The sequence below is a fragment of the Oenanthe melanoleuca genome, chromosome 3, assembly GCF_029582105.1.
Source record: "Oenanthe melanoleuca isolate GR-GAL-2019-014 chromosome 3, OMel1.0, whole genome shotgun sequence".
NCBI classification, from domain to species: Eukaryota; Metazoa; Chordata; class Aves; order Passeriformes; family Muscicapidae; genus Oenanthe; species Oenanthe melanoleuca.
This window is the reverse complement of record NC_079336.1, coordinates 1,876,088-1,903,747: the sequence shown is the minus strand read 5'-3', so window position 1 is coordinate 1,903,747 and position 27,660 is coordinate 1,876,088. Positions and strand designations below refer to the sequence as shown.

The 27,660-nt window shown below is 41.1% G+C and overlaps 1 protein-coding gene across 1 annotated transcript in view; it reads right to left on the bottom strand.

Annotated features, from left to right (window-relative positions):
- The window catches only part of MSRA (methionine sulfoxide reductase A), a 233,088-nt gene extending 206,337 nt beyond the window's left edge, over positions 1–26,751 (bottom strand). The window contains exon 1 of the mRNA XM_056487367.1: positions 26,596–26,751. Within this exon, the coding sequence (XP_056343342.1) occupies positions 26,596–26,737 (142 nt within the window). The 5' untranslated portion in view covers positions 26,738–26,751. The remainder of the gene's footprint in view (positions 1–26,595) is intronic.
- Positions 26,752–27,660: the final 909 nt, after the last annotated feature.

The following is a 27,660-nucleotide window of genomic DNA, read 5'->3' as shown; positions in this document are numbered from 1 at the left end:
AATCTGCAAGTGATCCACACAAAGCATCATTTTCACTTGTATCTTTTTCTAAGCACCCACAGGAGTGAGAAAAAAGCCTTTTTGGTATCATTTATTTCCTCATTGAGGAGCCAGGATCTGGGATTTGTTGTTTTTTTTAATACAGCAAGTGGGGTTTATTTGCTGGAGCCTGAGCTGCAGGAGAAGGTGGGAACATCTTTAACTGCCTCAAATGTCTCAGTTTCCCCTTCTGTAATTGCAGCAGATGTGGGGGCTCTCTTTGGGGTGGAGCATCATGGAATCATGGATTGGTTTGGGATGGAATCATGGAATGGTTTGGGGGTGGAATCATGGAATGGTTTGGGGTGGAATCATGGAATGGTTTGGGTTGGAATCATGGAATGGTTTGGGGGTGGAATCATGGAATGGTTTGGGGTGGAATCATGGAATGGTTTGGGGTGGAATCATGGAATGGTTTGGGATGGAATCATGGAATGGTTTGGGGTGGAATCATGGAATGGTTTGGGGTGGAATCATGGAATGGTTTGGGGGTGGAATCAGGGAATGGTTTGGGGGTGGAATCAGGGAATGGTTTGTGGAAGGAATCATGGAATGGTTTGTGGAAGGAATCATGGAATGGTTTGGGGTGGAATCATGGAATGGTTTGGGGGTGGAATCATGGAATGGTTTGGGGGTGGAATCATGGAATGGTTTGTGGAAGGAATCATGGAATGGTTTGGGGTGGAATCATGGAATGGTTTGGGGGTGGAATCATGGAATGGTTTGGGGTGGAATCATGGAATGGTTTGGGGTGGAATCATGGAATGGTTTGGGGTGGAATCATGGAATGGTTTGGGGGTGGAATCGTGGAATGGTTTGGGGGTGGAATCAGGGAATGGTTTGTGGAAGGAATCATGGAATGGTTTGGGGTGGAATCATGGAATGGTTTGGGGGTGGAATCATGGAATTGTTTGGGGTGGAATCAGGGAATGGTTTGGGGGTGGAATCAGGGAATGGTTGGGAGATGGAATCATGGAATGGTTTGGGATGGAATCATGGAATGGTTTGGGGTGGAATCATGGAATGGTTTGCGGATGGAATCATGGAATGGTTTGGGGTGGAATCATGGAATTGTTTGGGGTGGAATCATGGAATGGTTTGGGGTGGAAGGGACCTCAAATCTCGTCCAATCCCACCCTCTGCCATGTATAGGGACAGTTTCCACCATCCCAGGTTGCTCCAAACCATGTCCAAACTGGTCTTGGGCACTTCCAGGGATCCAGGGGCAGCCACAGCTTCTCTGGGCAACCTCCCCATCCTCACAAGGAAGAATTTATCCATGATATCTAAGTTGGTTTCACAGCAAAGCCTCACAGCTTCCCAAATAACAGGAAGGAATTTTCCATGCTGCTGCCATCTCTGGAGGATCCTTAAGGACAAGAACTTTGAGATGGCAGTGTCCAATCCAGGAATACAGAAAATCCCATCTGGACAGAAAGGGGCAGGAGAAAACTCTGGTGCTTCAGCAGAAATCCCAAATGAAGCAAATTGTGCAGGTGCCCTTCAAGCAGAAAGACCCAGTGGAGTCCTGCCTTTCAGTCCATTCATGATTTTAGGATCACAGTAGTGCACTCCAAGTTTTCCACCAGGTATTTTGACTTTTAGGCCACACAAGCCTCCCAGTCTCATCCTGAGACACACAAATAACAAATTTTATTTTCACAAGTCCCTCAGAAAGGTGAGTGAAGAGTCAGCATGTCCCTCATTGCAGCATTAAACAAAATCCAGCCTGAAGCTCAAAGGCATTTTTAAAACCTAATAACTGCATTCACTACCTAAATCTATAAACTTTATACATAAAAATGATTTGTAGAAAAAAAACAGTGAATGTGAGGCAACATGAGAAACTCCAGCTCCCACCACAGGCTTTTAAGGAAATGTTTCACTACAGGGTGGGCAGACAAGGACTTCACACATTTCCTTGGTTTGTTTTTAACTATTACAAGTGAAATTGGAATTTATTTGCTAGAAAACAATTACAGAGTTTTTGGTCTAAATGTCACCCAGAAACTCAAACTGAAGCAGGTGTATAAAGTGAGTTGCACACCAGAAGATTTGGAGAATTTATCAGAAAAACAAAAAAAATCTTTAAACAAACTTTACGATACCTGATTATAATGCAAAAATATAAATGGTTTAATTACCTCAAGGAAGCACATGAGCAAAAATCTTTCAATAAATATACATATATATATATATACACACACCTCCTTCATCTTTAAATAAAATCTTCTAATAAAACACCCCAGTAAACTAAGAATATTTTTTGAATGCATATAAGGACCTTGCAGTTACCCAAATGCATTTTATTAAACATAAAGAAAAATCCAAATATGCTAAAAAAATCCAAGCAAGTAGAGGGTGCAAATAGCTTTAACTGACATGCAGCCATAAAACAATAGGATTACTGACTCTTAATATGCTGCCCAAAATGAAATTAATTTAATTGGCTCTGTTCCCTCATACCCCAGGAACACAAAGACAAAACTCCCTTTCCCTGCCAGAACAGGAGGTTGATCATTTACTACAAAGCACAGAGGAAAATCGATGGTGCAGAGTAAAAGAACTCTGTGTAACCAGGAGATTTCTGTTCCTAATAGTTAAAGAAAAGTGACCATGAAAACTTGTGGAGTCACTTCTTGGCAAGACTTCACCTAAAAGCATTTTTCTCATCCTTCCTTTCTTTACTTGGTTTCCTTCCACCTATTTCTGTCATTTTCTGCATTTTCCTCACTATCTGATTGTTAATTTTTTTATTATTTTTTTTTTATTTTCAAACTCCCTTTGGCTGCTGAATACCCAAAAGATTTATTTCAATGAGCTCCTTACAAAGGAAGGTACAAAGCAAATCCAGGCCTGGCCACTCTGGGGCACAGGGCTGTGCCCTTTCACAATGAGACACGGTCAGAAATGTTTTCCAGTAATATCAGGCATAATTCCTGCCAGTGGGATTGTGCCTGATCCCAGAGGATGGAGCAGCTGAGAGGAAATAGCACAAGCAAAATTCTCCACATCTCACAGAGAGCTCAAAGGTGAGCACTGAGATTGTCTGTGAGAATGACAACTGGGAGGACATTTGTCATGCAAGGGACACTCTAGTTTCATGTAAAAAAAAAAAGGATAATAGAGGAGAGGAAACACTTTCCTTTCTAAAAATAAAAAGCAGAGTAAGAAGAAACCCTAAAAGTTCATAAAGAGTGATCAGAGTATTGTGAAATTTGTGGCTCTACAAGGTCATAAAATCCAGAGATGCTGTTGGTGCAGGTGGGTGCAGGATTTGAAAAACTCCTAGAATGGTTTGGGTCAGAAGAGACCTTAAAGTCCTACTCCCTTCTTATGCTGCTTTTAGGAGAAAATTATTTAGAAGATTCTGCATTTTACTGGGAACTATTCCACCTGCAGCTCCAATAGCTTGGAATTAGATAATGACCAAATCTGCCTAAAAGTGCCCAGCTCTGGCTGCTGACTGAGGGAGAACAGGAGTAATGAGTCCCACACACCCACACTGCAGATTCTGATCCTGGCCCAATTCTCTCATGAGTCTAAAGAGACCTTTTAAAGTTAAAATCAGACAGAATAACAGCTAAGACCACAAGAAAATGAATTTACAAGTTGTTAATTGAGTGTCCATAAAAATATTCTCCCTTTTCATCAAGACACATTGGGCAAAGTGCATTGCTGTTAAAATTGTTGTCTAGAAAGTTAGAAAGGTTGGAGAGAACTGGCAATAGTTGGGCCTTTACATTAGCATAAACACATCAAATATTCATTACAGCCAAGCACTCATTATGTCAGCAACTGAATTAAATAACAAGAATAATGTTTCCCAACTATAAAAATAAGTGCCACAACAGTCTCCTGCACCAGAGCAATTTTCAAGAGGAGAAAGTGAGACAGTGTTGCAGAACCACATTGTTCTCTCTGCTAAAAATGCTTCATTCAATACAAATATATTGGCTTTTAACAGTTCCTTTTCAGATGAATTTCTACCAAAGAGAAAGAATTATGTTCTACAGTGTGAATCCATATGAAAGGAAAAGCATCATACTGGGACAATGGGGTTTATTCCAACAGCAGAATGTATCTTAAATGCAAAATTACACCAACACTATAAGTTTACCAGTTTAATCACAGCTTAAAAAAAAATAAATACAGCAGACATCACAAAAACTCATTTATATGAAGTTTTTACACTGGGTGCACAAAAACAGAAAAGTAGAGCCAGAAGTGTAATGGCAGCAGAACAAAACATCTCAAGCCCTTGAAATGCATCACAACTGTGGACAACTAATGGAAGGGCTTATAAAATATAAATATAAAGCCATACATATAAACAAAAGCCATATAAAAGGTAGGGAATAGAGCCATTAATACAAGGAGGAATGGCTTTAAATCAAAAGAGGGAAAATTTAGATTATATACAGGGAAGGGAATTGTTCCCTGGGAGGGTGGGGGGGCTGGCACAGGGTGCCCAGAGAAGCTGTGGCTGTCCCTGGATCCCTGGAAGTGTCCAAGGCCAGGCTGGATGGGTTTGGAGCACCCTGGGATAGTGGAAGGTCCCTGCCCATGGTAGGGGTGGAACTGGAGGAATTTAGGGTCCCTTTTAACCCACAGGATTCCTCACTCTGTGATTCCATCAAGTCAATTAAAGTAGTAAGCCTTAACTAAGTAGAGATCCTCTCTTTCCTTGAAGCCTTTCCTGCCTTCCCACCTACAGAGATCAGAAGGAAGATGAACAAGGAACAAACAATTCACCACCAAGGACAGAGCAACACGTCTCTCCAACAGGGAACAGATTATAATGGAAACTCGTGGGAAACACCAGGCTGGTCTTGGAAATGGGAAAACTGCCTAAAACAAGAGGAGGTTACCAATTTCCTGGAGATTTTATCAGTGGATACCACCCACAGTTCAGTGTAAAACTTGCCAACCTACCATATTTAACCTTTTCTATCAATACAGGTCAAAACAAATTGAGATTTTTCTGAGTATGTTCCTCCTGAGCCCACACATTTTCTCTCTGTCTGTCCTCTCTGTAGGTACTTTAAACTGGGACGGAATTTTTATTACCAAAATCACTGTCTGTGGAAAACAAAAATTTGAATCATCTAACACTGTACTGCCTGTAGAGTTCTCAGTTTTTACTTGCTGTACATTAATGAACAAGAAACAGACTTTATTCCTATTCCTATCTACAGGACTGGAAAAAACACAGCTGTGGGGCTTCCAAAAAAAACCCACAGAGGAATATCTCATGGAGCAAAGCACTTTTACTCTGTGTCTACTCTTACACTGCACACTTGGTGCTGTGCTGAGGTGTAAAAGGGACAAAGGTTTGCATAGAAAAATCAATACGGTGGAAAGCTCTCAGTGCTGAAATCCAAAGTTTGCATTTGAAGAACGAGGACTAAACCCTTGTTATGTGCCAGGAAAGAAGCAGGAACTCTTATGTGCATAATCCAAGAAGATGGTCAAAGAAATTTGCTATTTTAGCAGAGAAAAAAATCAATGTTTTTTCATGCTTCTTCTCTTATTTTTTTAATATTAATGTATATGAAAGATATTTTAATTGAGTTTAGTGAACTTAACCACACCTTTCTTCTGACATTCCAATTTCTTTTGGCATTCAGTAAAAGTGGTGTGTCCATATGAGGGAGACACTTTTCTTGGGATCTGATTAATTCCTAAACTGTGGATCTGGAAGTGTCTGAGCCATCAGACAAGGACCAACTGCCCAGGGAGGTGATGGATGTCCCTGGATCCCTGGAAGTATCCAAGGCCAGGCTGGACAGGGCTTGGAGCACCCTGGGATAGTGGAAGGTGTCCCTGCTCAAGATCAGGGATTGGATATTCCCTGATTTCTCTCCTGTTAATCTGCTGATTAACAAGATAAGAGCAAACAGTGCTGCCAACACTGTGCATTTCCTGTTTTAAAACCCCAAAATTTGATAGTACAGGGGTTGTAACTTCAGACAAACAGAATTTGACACAGGCTGTAGAGGTCAGCAGCAAACAGGAGAAAAGATGACACCAAGACTCTGCTTGATCTTGGCAAACTTGGCAAAAATAGGTGATTAAACAAATGTAAAAGAAAGACAATAATGGGAATTTTTTGCATGACCTGTAATTTATCCCTAAAAAAACTTTCAATTCCATAGCATCCAAAAAATATGGGAAAACTGCTGTAGTGACTCAGAGGAACAGATGTACACTGGGCATAACTTACAGAAAAAATAGGAAAACATGGATGTCCATAATTACTAACAGTACAAGCTTCTATTCTTTCTACAACAATTTCAATAAGAAAATTATCAGAATCAGTCAGATCCTAAACAACTGTGAGCTATTCCTCTTTGATAAATAAATTAGAATATAGCAGACAATATAACTTAAAATACTAGAAATTAATATTTTTATATTCTCACCATTTTTTCTTCTATTTTCCAATTTTTTATGGTCAGTAAAGAGAGGACTCACAGACTGATGAGACAATCTCCCTCATCACCTCCTAAAGGTGTTTATTCCTCCACAATGACTACAGAAGTTACTCAACTCACTTAAATGATATTTTAAGAGTTACAGTGGACAAAATAATACTGATTTTGCTCAAAATTTCTGTGGCATGGATAAAAACTGTGGCCTGTATGGAATAAAGGTGAGGAATTCCACCCAAGTCAATCCCACTGTGCCAAGAGAAAACACCTTGGACTGGTGGAAATAAGCAATTCTTCTGGATTAATGGTAAAGAATAAATGGTAAATGGAAGGAGCCTTAATACATATATATATATATATATATATATATATATATAAAATTTTATATTTTTTTTAAATATTGTTATAGCACATGGAGTTCTACCATATGCAAAATATCAAGATCATCTCCCATGCTACAGGAATGCAAAAAAAACCACCCAAAACCTCCATAAACTGCATTTCAACATTTATATTATTGTCCAACAACCATATTTAGGGAGAATCCACAGTCATACTGAGAACTGCTCATCTCTTCCTTGTCCAGTAACCACAGGGGTTCAGAGAAAGTGTTCATTTAAAAAATGCTTTAATATATCCATCTAAAAGGCACAAACTAAGCCCACTCCAGGCCCATTCTGATCTCAAACTACTTTGACACTAATTAAAACAGCAGAGTAAACCTTGATTTATGACCTACTAATCACCACAAGTGAAATCAGACATTGGCCCATCACAGTATCAAACGTGATGCTCTAATGTGAATTATTATCTGTGGTTTAATAACAAAAATGAAGTTAAAGCCTACCCACCAACCCTCACCTCCACACTGAAATATGCCATGTTAAAGAACTCTACAATCCAATCTAAAACAGATATTAATGACTCATTAAGAATTAAACACAAATTGTTCATTTATGAAGTTATTAAACCTATCCAATAATTAAGGATCATAGATGAATGGTGGCAATGAATAATCAGATTAAAGTATCCGGAAAATTCCAGCTGATAAAGAAAATACATAAATACATTAAACCATGTCAAATTGCACCAGAAATTCCATTTGCATGCAATCCAACCAATGTTCAGGTTCCAACCATTTAAATCTCGCAATTCCAATTTCATTTTTAAACTGCCAATTTGGGATATTTTCCAAAAAATCAGCACTTAGATGAACTTTTAAAATCAATGAGTTTAGCAGGAACAAAAATATTTTAATATGTAGGCCAAAAGAAATGTGCAGTGGTGTGTATCTCATTTAAGAATCCAAAATGTACTGATGAGATATTTCAGAGATTAAAAACTGTTTCCCACATTGTAGGAACTGCTTCGAGATAACTTCAGTGTCCACAGATGTTGAAATATTTGTACAGATATTTCTCCTTATAAATGCACTCCAAGCACCCACATGTTGATCATGTTTAAAACCTGAATTTATGAAATTATGTAAGTACTTGGGAGAGAAATATAGTTATTTTCATGTATCACTTAGAAATGTAATGGTCATTTTAATATTTCCCTTAGAGGCAGCACCATAAATGATTTTCTGTTGTTTTCTGAATTTTAATAGGGGCACCCAGTAAAGATTTGGCTTGGAATGTGACGAATAAAGAAAACAGCAAATGCTTTGAGACTGCACACGATTTCTGAGAAATAAAGGGAATTCCTTCCAGAATTCCTCATGGAAGACAAACTTTGGGCACTGTTGTGATGCAAACTGAGCCCAGCACATCCCTGTGTCCCTGAGCACATCCCATGGCATTGGAACAACAGACAAGAACCACACAGAGAGCAGAACTCAACTCCTCCAAACACTCCCCTTCCACCCAAGATCCATCTGAAATCCCCCACAGGAAACCTATTCCCACACAGAGCTGCTGAGGATATTTTTTAATGATTTAGAAAGACGGGGTTGCTGTGTGAATAATAGAAATTTCTCTTCAAAACTCCCTAAGAAATCCTATTAAAAGGTTTCAGTGCACGAAATATTAATCACAGCAGCATCTTACCCACTATTTAACTACAGCATCTTGCAAAAGACTCACTGATGTAGTAAAAAATCAGACAGATCTTGCTAAGAAACCAATTTAATGTAATATTAAGTAACCCAAGTTTTTGACATCATCAAAAAGACCAGCTAATTTTAGCAGTCTCATAATCCAAATGCCACAGTTAAAACACAAACACATTCCTATTAAAAACCTTTCCATTAATGCTGTTTCTTCCCTTCAGCAGGGAAGAATGAGGGAAATGCACTTGTGCAGCATGCCAGGAATTGCACATCTCACAGGCTGAACAATCCAGTTTTTAAGGACAGGGTAATACTTACTCCAAGCAAAGCCGAGCCGTACAAATCTACGGTTTACAGTTACTCCCTGAAATAACAATGCTGATTGTCACAGCAGCAGGAGGATAATCCCAGCACATCCAGGCCTAATAGGCAGTGTGATCATATTTGCTCCCAGGAAATCAGAAGGCAGGTACCTCTCTCCCTGAATATCCAGGCAGCTTTGGAGAAAACAATGGACTTTTAGGTCCTTCGTTTTATGGAAATCATGAAGCGTCCACGCTTCAGCCGTCACTGATTTTTTTTTAGTCCATTTTCTCTTGATTCCTGAGAAAAGAGCAGATTTTTTCACTGTTTGCAGCAAACAGGTCCTTTAACTACAAACTGAAGTTTCCGTATCCAGTGCCATCAACTGTGTCACCTTCAAACACTCCTCACTTGGCAGCAGCCGATATTTTTCCATCTCTTGTTGCTTCTAAAAGTAGAGAATTCAGCGATTTCAGAGGCTCTCTAGGAAGATGCACTGGAGGGAATGTGTGAGAGCAGGAGCAGAATAACCACGCTCTGATTTTGCCCTTCAGGCATAGCCTGGGTGTCTTCGGCGTGTCCTGCTGGGTCTTCAGGTTTGTCCCCAAAGGCTGGGACATGGAGCCAGGACAGCACCAAGCAGCAAAAACAAACGTTGTGGCTTTAAGAACATACTCACTTTTCTATTGAGGTGTCACAACTTTCTCTCTACTCTTACTTCACTGCTGGGTCAGATGAAATCTTTAAGGAGGTTCCGTTAAAAGTTCGTTTCTGTCGAGAGAAACGCTGGAATTCCCGTTCCGAACGTATTCCGAAGGAGGTCAGGTTCGGTTTTAAAGCATGTTTGTGTCGATGAAAAGTTTTTGTTTTGCTGCAAAAAATGAGAATTCTCCCTTTTATTTAAACATTCCCTCTGTAATCTTCCAAGTTACTCGGTTCCCTTATAGTTTAATCAGACACAGGGGGAAAAAAAAAAACCACCAAATATCGCATTTCCCATATGTACAAACTGACATTGTGGTGGCTTCATTAAAAGCTTTTATTTCTCTGCTCACTGCTAACTGGACGTCATTTAATGTCACCACCGCTTCCCAAGAGCCCAAGAGACTTAAAAAGCGACGGAAGTTTGAAAACCAAAAAAAAAGTTGTGAGTTTTTCTGTACCCCAGGACGGTTTTCTTTCGCGAAGCTCAAGCCGAGACAGCAGACAAAAGAAGCTGATTTGACTGAGCTGTGCCAAGTCTTGCCTTTTTTTTTTTCTTCCCTCGCCTCGCTCTCGCTCTCTCGCTCTCTCGCTCGCTCGCTCCCAGCATGGCAACCTTCCCGAGCAGTCTTGGCGGAGCTCCAGCCTGTGCCAGCCTGTCTGAATCCTTGTTTTCCAAAAAAGATGCTCTCTGCGAATCAATTAATAGATTTCCAAACAGGAAGCTGTGGGTCAGTAACCAAATCTTGGCACCAACAGCCGCTGCCTCCTGCCAAATCGGCTTTATAGATTTCATGGTTGCCTACCTTTTACAATGGATGCAAGGTTTGTGCTCCCGGATCGTGGAGCACTGGAAGCCATTCCCTGTTCTCGCAGGGATGAGAAATCTGCTCGCTAAAAATGTCCGCGTGCGACACACGAACAACCTGCAGTAAATCAAGACTCTTTGGAAGGAGGGCGTATGTGTAATTTTAATAAGCACCAAATACTCCTTAAAATAATGTGTTTTCATTCTCTCCTCCCCAGACTCATGGGAAGATGCCAAGAGCAGGAGATGTATAGATTTGAATTAAGATCACACTCAGAAGTCACGCGCGTTTTAACTTTATCTGAGCTCTGGCTTGAAAACAACCAGTCTTCTCAATTCCACCATGATTAAAAATCAGTTGAAAATTAATAAGAAATCAGATCCCAGCTCATGCACGAAAAATCTCCCCACATCTGTAGATCCAATGATGTCATCTGTTAATTCAACAGCTCAAGTTCTTGTGGCACTCGGAGCAGAAGAGGCTCAGCATTAACAGTCAACTCTGGTGGGAAATTTTTCTGATGTGTTGCAAGACTTTAAGGATAGAGAATTATATTTGGAACTTCATTCAAGATATTCAAAATGACAAGAATTCATGTGAGGAAAATTACAGGAATAAACTTACTTTTATCTTCAAGCTATTTGCCAAGGCAAAATGCCAACTTTTTGAAATACATGCATTACATTAATGAGCTAAATAGAATATTCTGAGGGGAAAAAAACTTCCTGAAGTGTTTAATTTTTCTAAGTTTATTCAACAGAGAGTCTCTGAAGTTCACAGGATCATAGAATGGTTTAGGTTAGAAGGGACACCAAAGATCACCCTGTCCCATCCCCTGCCATGGGTAGGGACAGTTTTCCACTATCCCAGGTTGCTCCAAGTTCTGTCCAGCCTGGCCTTGGACATTTTAGGGATGGAGCAGCCACAGCTTCTCTGGGCATCCTATGCCAGGGCCTCACCACCCTCCTAGGGAACAATTCCTTCCCAAAATCCAAGGAAATCCCTCTGTTTCTAAAGGTTCTATTCTGTCAGAGATTGGGTGACCTTATCTAACAATTTTTTTTAAAAATACAGGTTAATTCTCTGCCCTTCAGGCCTCAGACATCCACCCAAGATTCCCCCTGTCTTGTTTCCCCATCCATATTTCTCCCAGTAGCCTCCCAACTCCAGAAGAAACACCATTAACTTTAAAATCATATTTATGCTTAAAATATAGCACACATTCTCGTTTCCATTTGCACCTTGCATCCTTGTGACAGGGCCAACTTGGGAGAAAAACTATGTATAATGTATTTCTTTGTGCACTTGACAGCAAACTAATGTGTCACTTTGCTGAAAGACCATCAGGCATCAACATGGGAACAAAAAGATCTCATGGAAATTACTGACAGCGGAATTAAGTCTGAAAGGCTACATTACTGCAGCAGTTGCTATTAAATGCTCAGCTTTTAATTAGTTTTCCATCAAAAAATGTATGTATTGACAACAGGGGACTTCAGCAAGACTAAAAATATATATATCATTCCAAAAGAGATTAACTATTTGAACTATTCCTTCATTACTCTTAGTGAAAGTTAAGGCAGTAAAAACAAATATACTTCTGAGCAGCTAAATGTTTTCCTGAAAAGAATTTACTAACAGGATGAAGAGCCCTATTTTATTATCCCTAAAATACTGCTCCAAAGGCACTGGATCCAACAAGAGTGGATCTCATGTGCAGGAATGAATCCACTCTTCCTGCCTTAAAGCCTTTTTGTCCAAGGTGTAGTTTACTGCAGCTCTCCTAATTCCCTTTCTCCTCTTAAGGACTCCACTCCATTGGAATTGCTCCCAGCTCCCTCTGTGACACCTTCCAAGATGCATCTTCCAGTCCAAGGTTGATATTTCTCAATGCAACTCATTTCTCCTCCTTCACATAAAGAAGTTTCCAGCCCAATTAACTGAGCGTTCAGTATCCTCCAGACAGGAAGAAAACATAACATTTTCTCCACACCTTATTTTGGGCCCTTTTTCCATGTTTTCTGCCTGGTTTTCACCATGTTTCCCCCTTAGTTTCTCCAATTTGTTGTTGTTGTCTCCCACAGTTCTGAAATCAGTCCTTTCCTTTCCTTTTCCAATAATCCAGTACACAACTCCCAGATAATCTGGCCTGACCCCAGGTTCTGTATTAGTGACTCCATAAAGTGCTTTTTCACCTCACATGTTTCTCCTGAGCATTTTCTTCTCTTCAGCTGTCCTGATGTTTCTCTGCTTTTATTCTCTTGCAATGCACAAAATATGGAAAGAATCAAATTCCTCATCACTCCAAGTATTTTCCTCTCCATCTCCAGTCCAACTTTGACCACCTTTGTTGTTTACTATTATAGAACCATGTGGATCTCTGTCCTTCAACACTACCTATATCCCCAGCTCACAGAAAAATCCCCAGATTTACCCTTTTGCAGTATCTGAGCTACTACTGGTCTTTCTATGAAGGATTAGGAAAAAAATTAATATTGATCTGTGCCTTGGTCATCACTCATTTCAAAGATTTTTTCTATCTTGGACTTTATGATCTTAGAGCTCTTTTAATAATTCTGTGATCTTTTATGCATTTTACCTTCATGCCCCTGGAATTTATTCCTTTAAAATTCTCCCAGTGAAAGCCTCCTGATGTCATCATATTCCCTTTTATCCACTTATTTTTCCACCTATCTCAAATTCCCTGTGTCTCCCCAGTGTGGTACACCTGGACACCTGTTGCACCTGTGAAGTGAGAAAGATTTCCCATCTCCCAAGTGGAAAATTTTGGAATACAAGAAGTAACTCATTCTTTTAAGCTTTCTATTTGGAATACAATTCCAAAAAGTTACTTTTAAATGTCAGGTATAACTTTTATTTCCCTTTTTTCTCTTCCTTGCTGGACACCTCAGTGTCATGGACCAGTGAAAGCTGTGTAACACTTCATCCTGATCACCTGATATGAGGTCAGTCTGGGTGTGACAGGCCCCAAAATATTTTATTTAAAAAAAAAATACACATTGGAATATCTGGTATATCACAGCTAACTCCATCAGTCTTCCTGCTATCACACTCCTGTTATCTGTGGGCATTTCCATTAGAGATAAGTGAAGCCAATGCCTCTGGGGATAAGCCAGAGGTTTTTAGGAGTCTAATTTTGGAGCCAGATGCTTTGCTGATTTATTATTGAAGGGTAAAAGTGCATCACGTGACAGGAAAAAGGCTCCTTTTACCTGGGCCGTTCCTACAGAGATGATGACAAAAATTTGCTATTGACTCTCCACTTTTCTGGGTTTTATTATTAAACAGCCAAACACTGGGGAAGCTCTAAGAACATAGAAGTGAGTGACTGTAGCTATTACATAGAGACCAATAAAATGAGAAGGAATACTGAGAGAAGGAAAAAAAAGAAGGAATACTGAGAGAAGGAAAAAAAAGAAGGAACACTGAGAGAAGGAAAAAAAAGAAGGAATACTGAGAGAAGGAAAAAAAAGAAGGAACACTGAGAGAAGGAAAAAAAAGAAGGAATACTGAGAGAAAAAAAGAAGGAATATTGAGAGAGAGGGAAAGGAAAGGAAAGGAAAGGAAAGGAAAGGAAAGGAAAGGAAAGGAAAGGAAAGGAAAGGAAAGGAAAGGAAAGGAAAGGAAAGGAAAGGAAAGGAAAGGAAAGGAAAGGAAAGGAAAGGAAAGGAAAGGAAAGGAAAGGAAAGGAAAGGAAAGGAAAGGAAAGGAAAGGAAAGGAAAGGAAAGGAAAGGAAAGGAAAGGAAAGGAAAGGAAAGGAAAGGAAAGGAAAGGAAAGGAAAGGAAAGGAAAGGAAAGGAAAGGAAAGGAAAGGAAAGGAAAGGAAAGGAAAGGAAAGGAAAGGAAAGGAAAGGAAAGGAAAGGAAAGGAAAGGAAAGGGAGAAAGGAAGAAAGAAAGAAAAGAAAGAAAAGAAAGAAAAGAAAGAAAAGAAAGAAAAGAAAGAAAAGAAAGAAAAGAAAGAAGGAGTATTGCAGCCACCGAGAAGAGACAAGGGAAGACAGCAAGAGCGGAAGTCAACGTTTCAAGAATTAACCAAATAAAATTTAAAAAAAATACAAGAACACAAGAATAAAGATCTGTAAATGCATGAGAAAATGGAACATGAAGGACTAGACCTGCAAGGGCATCGGGTCCTGCAGATTCCCAAGGTCAGTCAATACAGGGACCAACTTTGGCAGCCTGTTTTGCACAGTCTTGCACATCCCAAATTAATTCTTGTCCAGGATGAGCTGTCTCCTCCTGGCAGCTGCCCCCCTACCACCTGAATTTACCATTTATCATTTTGACATCATGATGGATGCCTGACTGTGGTTTTTCCTGTGCCATGGAAAACATCAGCCCCAGGAATGGAGAGTTCCAGCTGAATCCAGGTGAAAATCAAAGCAGTGGATGCATGAGCCTGGAGGGTTTAGGGCTGACACTGTCACACTGTGGGGTGGAGTCCTCCAGCTTTGCAACACAAATAAATGACAAGACCAAACTCCATGGGAAGCTGTCAACAACTTCCTAAAACTGTGGGATTATCCCTCAACTGCTCATCATGTGCTGGCATTCCACTCCAGTTTGAAATTCCAAATCCATGGGTCAATCTCCACTAAACATGTTCTTCCGTTTCTTTAGGAGCAGATATTTTCTACAGTATAGCCAACAGAATTTGCATTCCAGGTCAAAATATTTTCCCATTCTCTCCATCCAGCACCACCCAGAACACTTCCAATATAAAGGGTAACATTGGTTTTTAAATACTATTGGTACCATTAATTGTTTATCATCCCCTTTTAGTTTTCAGGAGAAAAACAGTTACAAGCAGTGCTGAGGTGCATTTAAAAAGTGATTGAAAAATAAATGCACAGAACTTGAGGTAGGAATAGTTACTCATCATAAAATCCACTTACAGCTAACTTGGGTGGAGTTAAAATAGACTTGTAGCTAGAAATTCTCAAATACCTTCAATTATTATGAAAATGGAGGCTCTAAAAATATATAAGAAAATTCATCCAAAATTTGGTCCAGTTAGGCTCTCATAATTCCACATATGAGGAATAAGAACATATTCTTTGTTTTGCACTAATAAAGGGATTTATTGTAAAATTCACATACAAAGTGCTTTGTGTTCAGTAACTAAATTTTCGTTAATTAAATGTTTTAAATGGTTCTACAGAGATCAGTATCTCAGAATTCCTCATCCTCGTCCAGAGAGTGCTGAGGTTTTCTCATTTTCCACTTCAATTATACTTAATACTTTCACAACAGGAGTACCTGGGAATGTCTGTGCACAGGTATCCAAAAGGATAAAATACACATTTGGTGATTTTTCCGCCTCTCATTCAAAAAATTTGCTTTCAGTTCTTATAAACTAAATCACTGAGTAGGTTTTAATTGGTGTGTGAATGTTTGACACCAAGATAACTCCTTAAACAAGGACTAAAGGAGAAATGAGATAATGTAAAAGGGTGGGAGTCTGCAATTCCACCCCACCAAGGACTGGATGGAGGAATACTCAAATCCTGCTGATGGCTTTTTCATGTCCCATCCTCTGGACTCATGTCACCAGCCCAGGCACAGCCAACAATATCCAAAACACGATGTTGTGTCCAACTGTCAACTGGGACCAGTTCCAAATGCAGGAATTTCAGAGGAACCTACTGGTTGACCAGGGAAAGAGCAGAGCCAGGATCTCTCCAAGGATTTAAGGATGATCTGAATCATCACCACATCCCCAGCCAGAGGCACATTCACAGTCACAGAAACAATCTGCAATTCCCACCCTGGGAATGCAGCATTAGGCTGCATCCAGCTTTTCCTGGGTGGGATGGGATCCTCCTCCAGTAAAAGGCAGCGTCTTTCAGATCATTTGAAAAGCAATTTGATGACTAAGAATGGCACAAAGGATCAGATTACATCAAATAGCAAGAAGTGTAAGAAAACAAATGCATTAAAGCCACTCAGCAGGAAGATATGAGGTGTGAGGTCCTACCCCAAATCCCTTCAGTGCTCAAAACTTGGGTTTCAAACAGGAATTATGTTCAGCTGCCAACACGAGAAGACACCTTTCAGAAGCAGAACTTCAGAATTGAATGTGGCAAACAGATGGGCCACTGGTCCTGCTGCTTTACTGCAGAGGATGCAGCTGGACTCCAGGGAAGTTATACCCATTTCTAAGAAATACTAACAAAGTGGAGGAGGGTCAGAACATCCTAAAATTGTTTTTTAAAAAAGGGTCTTTTCTAAGTTCTGACTTTCTGAAATTAGTATCTTAAGAACCAGCTGTAAACTTATCTCTAGGCTAGCTTATGAGTACTTTTCTTCTTCATATAAAGATGTATTAGAATATATTAGGACATTCTGCTTAAGAATCCACTCTCTGCATTTGGTTTGCTTGCTCATTTTTTCCCTTTCCTCTTCCCTTTCTGAGTGGTAACTTGGAAAATTGTCACTCAAGATCCTACTGAAATGAAGCATTATTATTCTGTGAGAAGCTTATTTTATTAGAAGTTGTCTGAGTGCAACCTCTTCAAGATGAGATTTTATCTCTGCTCCCCAGGTCAAGCTCAGTAAGGGCAGAAGGAGGTTTGCATATCCCTGTTCAGGTGAGAAGGAGAATCCTTAAGGAAAAACATAAACGAAAGAAAGAAGCAATATAAATAGTCCACATAGACCCAAAATGTTGTAATGTTATCTCTGGTGCAGTTATTTTGATTCTGATGATCTTACACAATATCTTATTGCAGTTTGCTAAATCAGCCACTGATTCCCTTTGAATTTTGCCTTTTTTTAAAATGTAAACTCAACATTTGGGAGGAGCAGATGATTACAGACATTGTCTTTCCAAGAGGAGCAGATCAGCTGCCAATCTACTGATCCCAGTCTCAATGATGCCCCAAAATCCCTTCCAACCTGGATTATCCCGTGATCCTATTCTGCCATACACAGGTACCAGTCCCACCAAGGGCTCTGGAGTCATCCTTCTCCTCCCTCAGCCTGTTATACCACCAATTCCAGATTCCCCAAATTCCTGCTCTCACTTTAGGAGTTCTTGGATGAAATTTTCAGGAGTTGAATGCTTGATGAACCAAAAAGGACATTTCTGAGCCTGTAAATGGTGAATGGGGGATGTCAGAAACACAAAGACACTTCCACTGTCTATCCCTTGCACAACACTTCTCACTCATCACAGGGCTCCTAGAAGTTTTGAGCCAGATACTCAGGTACCAGATCTCTACCCTCAAGGTTCTCAAGTCTAAACAAATGTCCTCAGGATGAGGGATCTGTGTCTCACATTAAGGCACACTAAAAAAACAGTTTCCACTGGAGTTCTGCTTCTCAGCCATTCCTGAAATGTGGGCATGCCATAAAGCATCTCTAGAGGCTCCTAGAAAGTCAAACTCCTGAGAAACCAAGCCCATATTACAATAAAAATACAGGTATCATCTACCTGGCCACATTTCTCAACAGAAAATAAGATATCATCATCAAAACAAAGACCAAACAATCCCCACTAATTCCAATTTTGCATTATTGCAACCAGAATTAACTATGAGCAGTACATAAGAAACTGCAATAACCATCCCTGGACTGGGATGGTTTTTATTGCACAGGTTTTTATCTGATTTGTACTAAAGGCTTATTTATGTGCATTATTTTAATTGTGCTGGAAATTTAAATGAGAGTTTCATATATATCATAAAAATTTGCAACAAAGTAAGTGTAATAATCAAATGTATCCATATCACAGAGATTCCATACATAATAATTAAAATATAAGCATGGAAGGATAAAGCAATGCCTATCACACAATAAATTACAAGCCAAATAATTCGATGGTTGCAAAGTAAAAATAAATTCAATAAAAATTACATAAACCTGAAGTTAAGGCAATGTACACCACTGTAATTTGAAGGTATAAATTTGACAGGAAGACATTAATTAAACCAGAGAAGCTTTTAAAGATGAAAAAATTCAAAAGGAAATACTGTACATCAAAGAAACACAAAAGGACTAAGACACAGGAATTAGTACCTGAAATAGTCAAGCTACCTTAAATCTGCCTTAAGGGCTATTCTGCACTTATCTTCTCTCAAATCAATTCAGGTGAATAGTTTTATTAATTACTCCTTGTGTGTTCTGAAGGAACTAAAGATGCTGGACCTCTGCAGTTCCATGTGTAGACAACTTCACTCTCATCTGGAAAACCTGACTGGAAATTCTTTCCTTAATTATTAGGAATATTGCATGAGAGTATGAACCACGAAAATTAAAGAAAATAAAGAAAAAAACTGTGAATCTGTGAAGTGGTATGTGGTGAAGAGTGAAATAATAAATAGTTATTTGGCTCTGGGCAATAAATCAAATAAAAATTTAAAGGCTTTACATTGAATATCAACTACATGGAGAGGTCATCAATAGAGCAAAGCCAGGACTCTGTCTATGGCAGGTTATCACACAGACACCTCCATGTGAGCTGGTCACTGGAAGAAAAGTGGAAGAAAAGAGCATTTTGGGCACTATTTCCCTGATTTAAAAGTATTTTGATGAACCAAACAGTGCCTGTTCTACCTGTGACAGCCCAACTGGGTATTGCTGCAGTACCACTCAGCCCCTTCCAGTGCTCTGTCTCACCCTGCTCCTCCTGCCGCACACTCTCCCATCTGCTGTGGAAAAAGAAACAGTGGGAAAACTAATTCCACATCTGTGCCTGGGATATACATTCACATAATGTGTTGGGTTGATGTGACCAGCAATGTGAATTCTGTCCCCATCTGTTAAACCAGCTGGGGCAGTGACCCTGATCTCCTGGCACACATTATCTGCTCATGGGCCATCTTTAAACCAGCTGGGCAATCATCTTTATCTTCCCACAGCCCATCCTCCCTCCAGGAGATATCTCCTGTTCATGGCCAGTGAGTCCCAGGGCATGACTGATAAAATTCCATCATCCCACTGGGAGATGCTCCAGCCAGGGGAGGAGCCAAGCCTTTCCTACCCAGAGAAAAACTGAGATTTGGAACAGCACAGCAGCCTTTGCCACTGGATTCCAGAGGAAAACTGGACCTTTGCACATCATCCCTGGAGCTTCAGAGGAAACTGCACCTTCTCCAGGAGCACTGCTCCAGCTGAACCACATCTGCCCCTGCAGGAGGATGCAGCCACCATTGAATGGGACTGTGCCAACACCCTGACTGACTGACGGGTGTCAGCTTGGATTCTGACTCTGGCAGGGTTTGGGATTGTTCTTTGTAATACTGCATTTCTATTTTAATCTTCCTAGTAAAGAACTGTTATTCCTAATTCCCATATCTTTGCCTGAGAGGCCCTTAATTTCAAAATTATAATAATAATTGGGAGGGAGAGGGTTTACATTCTCCATTTCAAAGAGAAGCTTCTGCCTTTATTGGCAGATACCTGTGCTTCAAACCAGGACACTTAATTATGGAGGAACATGTGGGATCCAGAGCACAACATTACCTAAATGCCCAGTCAGTGTCATTCCTGCACTAAAGATAAATGGACACTATCAGCCAAAGGAGTCAAGACAAAATCAGACAAAATATTCTCTAATCAGGTAAAATAACCAGAGTAAATATAACTTTTAAGTTTTTATAGGCAAATTCAGATATTTACATCCCTTTTCAAAACAGCAGCAATGAGAAGCTCCTGTACCACAGCTACCTTCATCCAGGAATAATTATCCCCTTTTATTACACAGCTTTGAACGACCCTTCAGAGCAGCATCCCCACACAACCCTGTGAGTCAAGATGCTCTGGATTCCTTTTTCCTTTCGGAGAAGGGAATTACAGCCTCAGCACGGGCAGGCTCCAGCGAGCCTCATTTGGATGCACGAGTTGGGTGAAGTTTCTCCCCATTTAGGCGATGCTGTCTCCCAGCAACCCGGGCTGTTGCCAGGAGAAGCCCCGGGAGCGCTTCCTCCGCACCCCCCGGCTGTGAGCCGCATGCTAAGCACAGCTCCAGCAACTCCAGGGACTCCAACAACACACTCCTTTCTCTTTTTTTCATTTTTTTGTTACATGTTTTGAGAGGTTTTGTGATGAATGATGTCACCCTTTCTCTTGGGATGGAGTGAGAGGTGGTGAGTAAGCGCAGGGTTATTCCATCAGGGTTATTCCACCTCAGAAGCAGCATTAGGCAGCTGCATGTGCAGCTCTGTAAATATATTTCCTGTATGCTTTCCATCTCTCCAGCATCCTCTGTGCCTGTTAACTTCCTCTGGGTTGTTGTTTTCCAGCTGCCAAGAGCAAAAAAGCATGTGCAACAACAACAAAAAAAATCTTTTTATACTGACTTAATTTTTGCTTCACCTTGCAGCACTTCCCAAAATATAAAATGCAATGGGGGGAGTTTAAAGTAATTCCTGTTTTTCCAACAAGAGCACAATATTTACAGCTGTACAGTTGGCTTGAAAATTAGGTGTTTAGTGTGTGAATATAATTACCTGCCAAAGCGCATGAAAAAAAATTAGAGAATAAAAAAAGCCATAACAGGCAGGATTTCCAAGAAATTCATCCTGGATGTACCTGTAAAGAAGTTGTAACCACAAATTTGAGAAGTTTTTTCAGATAATAAACAATCACGGGGGTGAGGTGTTTCTCTGCTGTGCATTCTGCTTTCAATCCTGGCATACACAACAAAATTGTAATGAAATTTAATAATTTATGGAAATTGATGGCTTGAGTGTGTTCTAGGCAAAGATTGTCTCCTAGAATTAAGAAATAAGTAATTAACTCTTCTGAGTTAGAAATGTAAATTGCAATTTGGAAAGTGCTAAACCACATTTGTCATTGTTACTCCACTGAACTGCAATGGAAGTCAAATCTTGCCTTTTTTGGCACATATTTCATACAAACACAATAAAAATGGACAATTAATTAATTCATTATGTAGATAAATAAAGCAGCAGAAAATTTGAAGAAACAAATCCTCCTATACCTTAAGATGAAATTTATATGGAGGTTTTGTCTTGAGGTATCATTTCACTCAAGAATCTTTTAGACCTAAAATACAGTGATACTAAATTTATGTCAGAAAAAACTTTGTATTTGCTCATGTTTACAAATTCTTTTAACCAATACAAGAAATAAACATGAATATTTTTCATTTTATTCCTTGTTTTGAGGACACAGTTTAATGGTGAGCATGGTAGTGAGACAAATGGAAGTACCAGACTGGTTTGCCCACAATAATTTCTGTTCAGTGTCTCAAGAATGGTAAAAAAAGACTAACAGGGAGAGCACGTGGATCCTCTGCCAAATGACATTTTTAATCAATGTTTTCTTTAAAGAGCATGATCTGATTCAAGCAAGAATTAATTCATGGCAATGCTGTGCTTTTTTTTTTTTTTTTACACAGAAGGTCAGACTAAAATTCACCATGACCTCCTTCACATTTGTAATTACTGCTCTATTAATCTTTAGATATAAAGCTAAGAGGCCTAATAGGTTTAAACAATCCTAAGACTCTCTATCCATGTGCTGCACTTTCTCTGCCTCAAAAAAATCAAGCCACTACAGATGTGTAGGAAGGGATTCTCTGACACTGCTCATCAGGAACAGTAAGAAAAATATTCTTTTAATTTATTACACATTGCTACCTCAGGATATCTAGCAGAAAAAAAAAACTCTGTGTGTATATGTGTGTATATATATATATATATATATATATGTTACTCAGTGTCTATACTCATAGGGCTCCTTGACTACTCCTCCTACCACTGTCATGAAATAAAATAGTTCATTAAATAGTGTAAGCAATATATCCTCACATACTCAGAAAACACAGCCATGTTTCAGCAGCAATCAAACTAAAATTAACTCTGAAAAGTAGAGTTATACTAGAAAGATAGAAGCAATAAATAAATAAATGTGTATTTTTACTATAAAGCACAACATCATATTGCATCATTATACAAGGATATGAAAGAAATTATTTTTTAAATGAATGCAGATGCTCTATTGCAAGGAAAGAAAATAGCACAACAAACACTAATTCCCAGTTATGGAATTTGTACAAGACCTGATAAACTCAACTTGCTTACAGAAAAATTAAGTGAAGTTTGCTTAAGTGAAGTACTCCTTTCAGCTAATACAGAGTGGATTATCCAGGTCTAACTGGATGATTTTCTTGGATCCTCAGTGTTGCACTAACATCTCTGGAATTTCAGCCTTCCTCCAGCTCTGGGAAGAGCCTGGTGCTCCTCCACAGGGATCTCAGCAAACACAGTTGCTGCAGCACAGGGAAGGAGCTCCAAGGATGTTTTATCCCATCAGGATGAGGAGCAGGAAATCAATGGGATCTCCAAGAGACAAGGAGTTAAATGCTCTGCAGCTCTTCACCTAGGCAAGTAAAAAGCTGCTAACAGCACTGAGGGTGAAGAGGATGGACACTGCAGGTCCAGAAAGCTCTGGCAGAAGTTTTCCTCAAGTGTCTGCACCCTAAGGCAGAGCTTGGCTCACTTGGATGTCCAGGTGTGTTCACCTTGTGTCTGATGTGACAAGAACCAGAGACCTGGCACAGCACACACAGCTGGAGCAGGGATCAGGGCAGGATATGCAGGATTTAGGGATAATCCTTCCTAGCACAGCAAAACAGGAAGGGGAGCTGCATTCTACTGAAACACAACTCCTTGAGAGCACAGGGCTCCAGAGGGAAACAGTCCTGACAGTAACTGCAAGACAGCAGACATGAGCAGCATGTCCAAAGGAAGGCTGGAAAGGTACACAGATGTAGCATTTTCAACTTGCTATATTCCTTACATAGGGAATGATAATGGAATCATGGAATATCCTGAGTTGGAAGGGACCCACAAGTGGAGTCCAGCCCAGGACACCCCAACAATTCCACCCTGAGCATCCCTGAGAGCATTGTCCAAACACTCCTGGAGCTCTGGCAGCCTTGGGAATGTCACCATTCCCTGGGGAGCTGTTCCAGTGCTCAAACACCCTCCAGGGAAGAACCTTTTCCTGATTTCCATTCCAAAGCTCTCCTAACACAGCTCCAGCCATTCCCTAGGCCCTGTCCCTGCTCACAGAGAGCAGAGATTGGAGCTGCCCCTCCTCTGTCCCTTCAGAAGCCCCTGGGAGGCTGCCAGAGGGAGAAAAAGGCTCTTGAGGTTGGTTTGAATTTTGAAAAAAAACTTTCCAAGAGAGTTAAGGAACAAAGCATCATGTAGAAAAACTGGTAACTTTATCAGAAACACAGAACTGCTTAACACAGTAAAATACAGAGACCAAAACCAAGCAACAAAGGAGACACAGAAAAGCACCACCTCAGCATTTAGGCACAAAATCAGCGAGGTCAAAGCTGGAGTTCAGCCTAGCTGAGGACAAAAATGGCAATCAGAAATGAATCCACAAAAATTACAGGAGTAAAAAGAAACTCAGAAAGAATCAAGGTGCACTGATGACTACAGGAGACAGTCTAGAAATGTGTACAGAAGAGACTGAAGTACTCAAAGCCTCTTTTGCACAAATCTACACAAACAACAACTGCTTCAAAACCTCTCCAGGCTGGTACAGTCAGAAAGAAAAGCAGCAGACAACATGAGGAAAAATGGGTTATGGCTACTCAAAGCTAAATGTGTTTAAATCCAAGGAGCCATATGGAGTTTTTCCAGAGCTGGGAGGTCATGTTTGCTGGTGTGGCCATCAGAACACTGTGACAGACCAGAAGTAATGAAAAACCAAACTGATGGGGGTCTGTGATGATGAGATCTGGGCTACAGTAACAATCACTTTTAAGAAAGGAGAAAAAAAAAAATAATTAAAGGGATGTAGGATGCTCAGCTTCAGCTCATGGAGAATGTCCTCTTGGAAATTATTTCCACATAGAGAAAAAGAAAGTAATCAGGAATAGCCAACACATTTAGCAAAGGCAAATCCAAGTGAGCTGCCCTTTTAGGCTGAAATGACGGCTGTACAGTGGCTTAGCACATGTTGCTTAGCAGGGTTCTGACCCTGCATTTGCTGTGGGAGCTGACCCAGTCCTGGCTGGAGGAACAGCCTGCATGTCACAAATGGGCAGGACAGCAGCCTCCAAGGGCAGGGATCGATCCCTTCATGCCTGGTGGGCAGCAGGGGCCGATGCTGGGGCCAGAATCATTCAATAGCTGCAACAGCAACGTGAGTGATGTGACAGGAAACACGCTCAGCAGATCTGAGGGCAGCCTTACACACACACAGAGCAGACACAGCAAGCAGCAGAGCTTTACCCCAGGAGACCTGGAAAAATTCCAGGTCTACATCAACAGAAACCTCAGGGAGGTCAACAACAAGAGCAAGATGATGTCAGAGCTGCTGGGAAGGAGCTGTGGTCCTGCTGGATGCCAGCTTAAATGTGCTCACAGTGCACATTTTCACAGAGAAAGCAAACTTTGGACTCTGGACAGAGGAGAAAGGAAAAATCCCTCTCTCCCATGCTGTACTGGTAAGAATTCATCTGGAATACCAGTCCTGGTTGCCAACTCACCAAAAAAAATTATTAACGTGGCAAGGGTTTGCAAGGTCAATCAGCCTTGAGTTGATTATCAGCCTAAAATTTTAATTGCCATTCCTTTCTGAGCAGTTTACATCTTATTGTAACATTGACAGTTCACTGGAGGGCCATGCTGGTTTTAAATACATAATACCACATTTAGCCACAGAAATCCACTTTACAAAAGTGTATTTGCTATTATGAGAGTGCTTTCTGTACAGCAGCCCAAAATTATTCTACCTGTGCAGTTACTGAGTATAAACTGAGCTTGGTTGACTTCTGTCCACTCTTTTCTCAACAAACATGAAGCTGCCACTTTAATCCAGGCAATGTGCCACTGTTGGTGCCATCCCTGGAACTCTCTGGAGCTCACTGCTGTATTTGCACAAACCCCACTCTGCACCCCTCCTTTGAGACCACTTTGTCTACATCAGAAATAATATTCTTCCTGATACTTTTAATTTCACTACTACCTTCAGCTTTTTACTAAGTATTTATAAAATGCAAGGTTGTATTATCCTCTTGACCACTGGCCTTATGCCATCATCCATTTATAATTGTTCCACCAGCACTTATGCATTTAATGTGTTTAAGTATTTATTTTATGCCCTAAGTGCACATACTTTGTTAGGGTCCATAGCAGCCTGCAAAGATACATATAAATAACACCTTGGTCAATAAATACCTTGGATGAGAGCTATCCAATGCATGTGTTAGAGCATCTCAGTGCCACTAAATTCCTCCTGAACAGCACTGAGTCACTGGAACACCTTCAGTTCCTAGGAGGACTGTCAGAAACTAAATCCCTTAATTCTGGGTTGCTGCTTTGCTTACCTGACTGCACACATCTACTCAAAGGAGAAAAATAAAAATTATTAAGAAATTTGCAAACAGAATCACAAAATTATTTGGGCTGGATGAGACCTTAAAGCTCATCTCATTCCATCCCCTGCTATGAGTAGGAAGTTTTGCATTATCCCAGGTTGCTCCAAGTCTAATCCAGCCTGGCCTTGGACACTTCCAGGGATCCAGGGGCAGCCACAGCTTCTCTGGGCACCCTGTGCCAGGGTCTCACAACCCTCACAGGGAAGGATTTCTTCCCAGAACATCCACAAAAGATATACAGCATGTCGTGGTTTTATTTTTAAGAATTATTATTTAACAAAAATAATAAGGGCTAAGGAATCCTGCTTAAAACCCTGTTTCTGGCTTCAGCAAAAAATAAAGAGAAAATTCATACATAACCAAGAGAAATTATGGGAAGTAATCACAGGATGGTTTGGGTGGAAAGGAATATGAAACCTCATCCAGGTCCACCCTTCTGCCATGGGCAGGGACACCTTCCACTATCCCAGGTTGTTCCAAACCCATCCAGCCTGGCCTTGGACACTGACAGGGATCCAGGGGCAGCCACAGCTGCTCTGAGGCAACACAGACCGCACTGCAACAACCCATCCATCTTAACCCACGCAGGAAACGTCGCTGCGCGAGTGAACCCGGACACAAACACCATCCCAAGGCACATCTACCCGGACACAAACACCACCCCAGGCACATCCACCCCTCACGGGACGCGCCCCCCGCCGCCGCCATGTTGCTCCCCCCGCCCCTCGTCGCGCACGCGCGCGGCGGCCCCGCCCCGCCGCCGGGGCACGGCGCACGCGCAGGCGGCGCGCGGGGAAGGGGCGCGCGGCTGAGGCGGGAGCGGGGGCGCGGCGGAGGGGAGGCAGGAGATGGAGCTGGCACTAACCTGGCACCGCCATGCGCTGCGTCCTGCCGGGCAGCGCTTCGCCCGGCTGCGGCAGGCGGGAGGCCCAGTCGCCCATGCCGAAGGCGGAGCTGTGGAGGGTGCGGAGGAAGAGCAGGAGGTGCAGGCGGTGGCGCGGAGACATCGCCCGCTTGGGGGTGGGGGGGGGGGGGGGGGGGGGGGTGTGTGTGTGAGGGCGCCCCGGGGAGGGAGGGGCGAGGAGGGCGCCCCCTGCCGGGCGGCGGCGAGGCGAAGCTCTTCATCCTCCCACACACCTCGGGCTCCCTCAGGGGCGGGTTATAAATGAGGAACAAAAGTCTCGATATTTAGCAACATTTATATTGCTTTATTTTATGTAGACAGAGCAAGCAGCGCTGGAGAGGCAGAGAGGTCACAGCCCACTCCATGCTCCGCCGAACTTTGGTTTGCAGCTCCCTTTTACAGCATGGTTTCCTTGTAGTCATCAATAATTGTTATTTTGCTGTCATAATTCTGCCAGGTAAGCAGTGGTGGTCCGTGGGATCGCTGGACAATTTATCGAGTCCAATAGATAATCATCTGGTCTTTGTAGATAAGAAATGGCAGAAGTTGGGCAGTCTGGTCTCAGGGATAGGCTGCAATCGATTACACAAAGGCAGAAAATCTGATTTTGCAGAATGTGTTGAAAGACTTATTTTGCAGGCTGTCAGTAGATACAACTTATTTAGAAACATAATATTCAAAATAGAAGGATTTAAAACAAAGTGATTTAATCATATCTTTTCCTTTCTTTAGTGTCATGCTTCATTTCAGACCTAAGTATTCTGGTTAATGCAAACCCCAATACTTTTATAATTAGCACGAATCTTTTTATCAATTACCACCCCAAGTGTCCTCAGTGACTTTATCCCAAAATATCCCTTCCCATGAGCTCTGCCTGCCTGGGAAGCACCTCTGTGAAGTTCTTGCTCTGAGGTCTGCCCACAGCGTTGTTCCCAAAGTTTTGGGACCCTCATCCACCCTCTCCCAGTTTTAGAGGGGATTCTGCTGACACTTTTAGGAAATTCACATTCAATCCATGCAGTAATG